At 47.2% G+C, this 7177-nt stretch overlaps 1 protein-coding gene across 2 annotated transcripts; it reads left to right on the forward strand.

The window, feature by feature from the left end:
• The first annotated feature begins 2443 nt into the window (after positions 1–2443).
• Positions 2444–6776, forward strand: LOC119352788 (putative disease resistance RPP13-like protein 1). 2 transcript variants are annotated; one of them, XM_037619374.1, is made up of 2 exons: positions 2444–5944; positions 6507–6776. In XM_037619374.1, the coding sequence occupies exon 1, from the start codon at positions 2561–2563 to the stop codon at positions 5927–5929; it is 3369 nt and encodes a 1122-aa protein (XP_037475271.1). In that variant the 5' UTR covers positions 2444–2560; the 3' UTR covers positions 5930–5944; positions 6507–6776. The 2 variants fall into 2 exon arrangements, with proteins under 2 accessions (XP_037475271.1, XP_037475269.1); XM_037619372.1 differs by having other exon boundaries at positions 6510–6776.
• Positions 6777–7177: the final 401 nt, after the last annotated feature.

The raw sequence follows: 7177 nt of genomic DNA on the forward strand, positions 1-7177 counted from the left end.
AGTGCGCCATTGCTACCATTAGTGTGCCCTTATATCTACCGGTCAAGAATGTGCCATCTATAGACAAGACCGAAAGACAATGCTGAAACGCCTCCACACATTGTCCATAACTCCAGAAGGCACGGTGGAACACTCCCTCGTGATCCTCGACCACATGAAACATGCCCGGGTTCCTATGTGCAATCGCGGCCAACAACCTTGCGAGCTGGTTGTATGCTTCTTCATAACCACCATACAACATCCTAATAGCATTTGCCTTTGCCTTCCATGCCTTCCCATACTTGACTTCATAACCAAATTGTTTTTTCACCGTCCGCATGAGAAACCTCACTTTCACAGTGGGATCAAAGGCTATGTTTTTCATCCATTTGTATCCAAGATACTCAGATGTGAGTTGACGGTGTGTCTTTCTAAGTCGTTTCGATGGCGGTTTGCATCTATGAGTGGTATCACAACTTTTCAACACCCATTCTTCGGTTTCTTTAAGCTTTCTTGCACGAACCTTCCATGTGCATTCCTTTTGCTCACACACCATGGTGTAACGCAACTTCATGTCCGAGTGCTCAACATAAATTGGTCTATGGTTTCGAATGGCATAGCCAACCAAAACTTCAGCATAGGCAAGCTCAGAAACTTCAATCCTTTCTTCAAATAAGCATTCTCGTCCTCATTCTCCACCCTTGGTTCTCCTGGATCCGGGCACGGTGTTGGCTCAATCGTCGTCATTCTCATTCCACCGTCAACAACAGCTTTATGGGCAAGGCTGAGATCTTTAAACAAGTGAGTTCTTTTTTGTAAGCCCGTCAGCTCAAAGTGGATTTGGTTCTCCTCCTTTGTGAATCCATCCTCGTCCAACTGTTCAACTGGACCCTCGTCATCCGAGTCATACGCATATTGACGCCTAAAAGGCAAGTCACGATCCATGTCCTTTTGCGCTATGTACGCATCCAAGTCACCAACATCATTACCATGAAACCCTTCCTCTTGCTCTTCGTCGTCATCATAAACATCTTCATCCTCTTGAATTACTTCGTCACTAGCAATCACCTCAATTTCATTTGCTTGGCTAGTTGGTGGTTGGCTAGAAGCATTGGGGGCATACAACTCAACCTCATTTGCTTTGATAGATGGTACACGGGGACGTGGTGGGGGATAAACATTGGGGATATCAACCACAACCCTATGCTCAATAAGTGGCACCATTGTCCTCTCGCTCATGTCATCCATTGGGCAAGAGACATGCCGGTTCAAATCAATGGTAAACCGAGGAGATTCAACCTTGGTGGCAAACAATTCAAGTGACTTGTCTTCCGATTGGGATACTTTTTCCTTGTATACATCCCAATGCAAATCCGAGGTGATAGGCATACTTTTCAAGCGAGATTTGGCTCCAACTCCAACATCATACCTTCCTATTAACTTAACATCAACATTGGTGTCCATCCACTCTAAGACTTGTCTCACTTTTGCAACAACATCCTCATAGCTAGGGCTTGTATCAAAAACCAATGGTTCCTCACCCGTGTCGGCATTGTTACTCAAGAATGCCTCCTTGTCCATGTAATAAACATTAACAAGTCTCTCCATCTAAAAATAACATGAACGGATTTAAGACTTCAATGAGAATTGGTGTGTTTATCCAAACACATCTAATTCTATCCAAATCATATCAAGACTAAATTATTGGTGATGTCCACAAAAGTATCACTAATTAACACACACTAAGCAAAGTTAACGCTAATCACTAACTAACCCTAACCCCCAATCTTTCTACTCAACAAGCATATATTCCTACTACACACCATGCATAGCACTATATTATCAAAGTTAACCAAGCCATTCACACTAACATAAGGGAGAAAACATGAACTAGGGTTCCACCAACATGTATAAAATGCAACCAAAATAACAAGATTTGACAAAAAATAATTGGATGATTTGGGGGAGATTAACAAGAGCAACAAAGTGATGGAAAGATCCACCTAATGGATGTACCTTTTGGAGAGGATTTGAGGGGAAGCTTGAGGGGTAGGAGAGAGTGTGAGAGCTCCAAGTGTTCTTCAAGCTCGGATTGTGGATTGGGGAAAGTGTGTGGGGTGGGTCCCACACACTTTCCCCAAGGGTTATTCTGTTACCAGGGCCAGACGCCAGGGTCCCTGGCGTGTGGCCCCTTTGCCACCTCAGCAGGTCAACGGGCACGCGGGCAGTGCGGGTCAGGGGCCAGACGCCAGGGTCCCTGGCGTCTGCTTCGTAACCCAGACGTCAGGGATCTTGGCGTCACCGAAAAAGGTCAGAAACGAAATTTATTTTGAAACGAGGTCAAATTGGGATTTAATTAGTCCTATAGGTCAGAACAGTAATTTTGTCCCTACGAAAGCGACCGTAAGCGTAGCACTTTTGCTACATCGTGTTCACATCGAGGCACTGAGGGAGACGGCGGAGGGGATGCTCCATTAGCTAAGCTCTGGTCTGAGTACACGCCATTCCATCCAATACTCGCTTGCTTGGGATAGGAGCCATCGGTGGATCCGCCTCCCCCTCGCCCCTCGCCTCCACCCCCATGGATCTTGTGCTGGAGGAAGCCTTGCGGGCCCTGGCTCGCGCGGTGGACCAGTTCCGGAGCCTGGGCGAGAGGCAGATGCGGAGGTGCCTGCTGGGCGCCGGCGCCGGGGACCACGTCAGCGGCAAGCTGCGGGAGGTGGCGACCCAGCTGGACCAGGTCCGCGGCCTCCTGTGGGCCGACGACGACAGGAGCTCTCCGGCGAGGATGGGTCGGCTCAAGGAGGCCCTCTACGGCATCGAGGACTTGGTGGACGACATGGAGTACCACAGCCTCCTCACTTTCCAGGTTGAATCCAGTATTTCCTCAAAGTCAAATCGCAATCCACTCTCTTCTGCTCTCAGGCTGGGCAAGCGATTCGTTAGCGGCGGCGGCGGCGGCGGCGATGAGGCGTCGCGCCGCCGGTTCCTCAAGGATCTCGATTCCGTCGCAAGCACTCTGAGCTCTCTGCTCAAGCAAGCACAAGGGTCTGGTCTGCCGCCCGCAGCTCCGGTGCCGAATTTTGACGCTTCCACGCTGCTCCAGGGTGGCCAGAAGGTGTTTGGCCGCAACAAGGAGCTGAACGACATCGTGCAGATGCTGACTGAGCCGCCCTCGCCCCACTGCACCGCCTGCAAGGTTGTCTCCATCTCCATTGTTGGCTTCGGTGGTTTGGGCAAGACCACGCTCGCCCAGTCAGTCTACGACGACCTCAGAGTCAAGTCCCACTTTGATCTCAGGGCATGGGCACATGTCTCCGGCAAGCCTGACAAGGTGGAACTCGCAAAGCAAATCTTGCGTTCAGCCAACCCGAGATACGGTGGATCCATCGACAAAGATGCCACGTTTCCAACTCTTCAGTTGAAGCTCAATCGGTTCATGTCGTCCGAGAGATTTCTGATTGTTCTTGATGATATCTGGGGTGACGACCCCTTTACCAACGACGCCTACAACGAAATCCTCAGTCCCCTAACATCCATGGAGAGCGGCAGTAGGATTATTGCTGTCACTCGGACACCAAAGGTGGCTGACATGCTAGATGCATCTCACACCTACTACCTGAATGCATTGGGCACTGATGATTGTTGGTCCCTGATCAAGGAATCTGCCTTTAGGGGCTGCAGCACACATGAGGAGTGCACTGAAGAACTGGAACAGATCGGGAGGAAGATTGCTACCAAGCTCAACGGATTGCCTTTAGCTGCCAAGCTGATGGGAGGACTGCTTGGAGCTACAAAGAGCACAAAGTACTGGCGTATTATCTCGGAAAAAGAATTTTCCGGAGATATCACTCTCTCCTTGCTGCGGTTGAGCTACAGTTACCTGCCAGGACGACTCAAGCAGTGCTTTGCGTTCTGCAGCATATTTCCCAAGAACTGGAAGTTCGACCAAACAACCTTGGTACGCCTTTGGATGGCCAACGGCTTCATTCAACCGCAAAGTGGCACTGGCAAAAGGATGGAGGATCTGGGCACAGATTATTTCAATCTTCTGCTGTCTCGGTCCTTCTTCCATGCTCTCAGGCAGGGCCGTCGCACACACTATAAGATGCATGACTTGATCCATGATATGGCAGTGTCAGCTTCAACCGAAGATTGCTGTCAAATTGAGCCTGGCATGACCCGTCGTATCCCCTCAACTGTGCGCCATGTATCGGTCACCACGGGCAGCTTACAAGACGTCAATGCTGCCATCAACATACTCCCAAAAAACCTACGCACCGTCATAGTTTTTGGAAATTGGCCACATTTTCTTGAAGATGACTCCCTGGGTAAGCTAAAGAATCTGCGAGCACTTGATGTTTGTCACTGTGACTTTACTGAGTTGCCACCAGCTATTTCCTGTTTATTCCATCTCCGTTACTTGTCGCTGTCTCGCACCATTCGGAGTCTTCCAGAGTCCATAAGCAAGCTGCTCCATCTGCAAACTTTGTGCTTTGAAGATAAGTGTTCCCTTGATAAGCTTCCTGCAGGAATAAGTAGGCTTGTAAAGTTGCGGCACCTTGGAATCGACATGAAGTACATTGCACAGCTACCGGGTATTGGACGGCTTATTAACCTGCAGGGATCAGTTGAGTTCCGTGTTAAAAAGGGGGGAGGGCATGCCTTGCAAGAGCTGAAGGGCATAAAAGGTCTCCATGGCCAGCTAAAAATCAAAGGCCTCGACAATGTCTTGAGCAAGGATGAAGCCAGCAAGACCGACATGAAAAGTAACGAGAATCTTAGGGCGCTCACACTGGAATGGAGTTCAGCTTGTAGAATTCTCACCCCTGTGGCTGATTGTGAAGTACTAGAAAACCTCCAGCCACATCAAAACTTGAAGGAACTTAGCATTATAAGGTATCTTGGTGTGACATCTCCCAGTTGGTTACAGTTGGCGTTGCTGAGGGAGCTGCAATCCTTGCACCTTGTTAACTGCAGGAGCTTGGGAGCTCTGCCTGCACTGGGCCTTCTGCCATCCCTCGAACAATTACATATGAAGGAGCTGTGCACGGTCGAGCGAATTGGGCATGAGTTTTATGGTACTGATGACATGGCATTTCCTTCCCTAAAGGTTCTTGTGCTTGACGATTTTCCCAGCTTGGTCGAGTGGTCTGAAGTGAGGGAAAACCCGCTTCCTTGTCTCCAGAGGCTAAAGATTGTAGACTGCCCCAAGTTGATTCAAGTTCCTGCATTTCCGCCATCCGTCTCTGAGCTTACAGTGGAGCGTACATTATTGATATCTAATATGAAGCTTGCTCCTTATTCTTCATCACGATCAGAGATACTCACCCTGGACATTTCTACGACTAGTGTACTTTCCAGGGGACTGTTCCATCAAAGCCATCTAGCATCTATCATAGTTTTAAACATAAACGCTGGCTGCAAGCATCTTGTTGCTGCAGAGGGACTCCACACCTTTACGTCTCTCCAAAAGCTTCAGCTGTGCCACTCTGACATATCAGATCAGAATTTGGAAAGTCTTCTTCAAGTGCTGTCCTCTTTGTACTCGTTTGAGATGATAGATCTGCCCAACATGACATCTCTTCTGGTGCCAGCAAATAATAGTTTGTGTACAACAGTCACAGAGTTGCAAATATCCAACTGTCCACTGCTCTCTTCTGTAGTCTCCTTGGGTACTTTTGTTTCACTGAAACGTTTGGTGATTGAGAAATGCCCCAAACTGACAGCAGCATCTTTCCCAGTAAACTTTTGGAGACTCACAGCCCTCAAGGTTCTGAGCATATCATACTGCACAGAGTTCCAGTCTTTACCTACTTGTGGTCTGCCAACCTCAATAGAAGCACTTCATCTTGTTGGGTGTCACCCAAAGCTGCATGGAAATTCAAGCAACAAGACTGTCAATTCCCAAGAGGAAGTTTCTACTCTACACAAAACATTGGCTCACTGACAGAACGCACTTCAGGTTTTCCCTTAGCTGCCTCTCTTTCTTTCCACATAACTACCTTCATTGTGTAACTTTCACTTCCCTTGGTTAGTCGCTCCTGTGTATTAGAAATTATATATGTGAAACATTTCCTGTGATGACTCATGCTTATTACCTTGATGGGAAATACCCTAGCACCAAACAACCTTTACTATTTTTGCCAATCCTGTAGATGCTGACATGTGCTTTTGATGTATGATAATTTATGGGTTCAACTGTGCCTTGGTGCAGATTACCGCCCTTGTAATTTGGTTGTGATTTGATGTTGTGTTCCATTGTTTAAGTTTGTTACATTACACATACTTCAGAATTAGTGCAATTCACATGCTGGACAGTTGACATGCCTATAGTTTACTATTACCACTTCTTGCCTTTTAACAAGTGAAGAACTTAAAATATATTATTCCTAAAGCAGCAACCGTTTCTATAATTCTTTTGACATAGCTCGTTGGTACATACCTCGGAAACAAGTTTTCGCTAGTCCCAATTTCAGGATGGTAAGAGTTTTTTTTAATCGGATGTATCTTTTTTGTGCTGCAAGCAGGTGAAAAAGGATTGGCAATTGATAAAAATGGTAAACAAGTGCCGCATGAAGAAATCAAGTGACGAAATTCTGGTTATATAAGGAAATAGTATTTGTACCGCAAAAATAAAAATAAGGAAATAGTATTTGGAGTGCATATGAACCGAGTATGTGTCACAATCTCTAAGCAATATTTCATTCTTTGTCTACAAAACTATGAATTCTAGGACATGCTATTGTATCTTTTGTTAATGGGAATGTGTAAAGTTGAATTCTTGAATTATTGTACATTCTTAGGTTTCTTTGTGGATCCACTTCTGCTTTGGTACACCCCCTAAATACATCGACAGCTGAGATTAACCTATACCCCTTTATAATAACGGGCAGGATAGTCTTTTTTGAAAGTATGTCGCATTGCCATGGGCCGGAAGATGTACGCGCCGACAGTACAGACAACGCCGTGGCCGGAGCCTTACAAGCCTCTGTACTAATAAGCTGCCAAGCAGCTCAGAACGGAGCCTTACAAGCCTTCGTACTAATACGCTGCCAAGCAACTCAGAACCCCTGCCGGTACGGTGTCTTACATCGTCGACGTTAACGCGGTGCCGCTCTTCCCTGAGTATTCTTCGTCGCAGCTTAGCCGGGCACAATTGGCGGCTGGGGAGTAGATGGGTGCCCGCACGCTGTTC

This window comes from Triticum dicoccoides, chromosome 2A (genome assembly GCF_002162155.2).
Source record: "Triticum dicoccoides isolate Atlit2015 ecotype Zavitan chromosome 2A, WEW_v2.0, whole genome shotgun sequence".
Lineage (NCBI taxonomy): Eukaryota > Viridiplantae > Streptophyta > Magnoliopsida > Poales > Poaceae > Triticum > Triticum dicoccoides.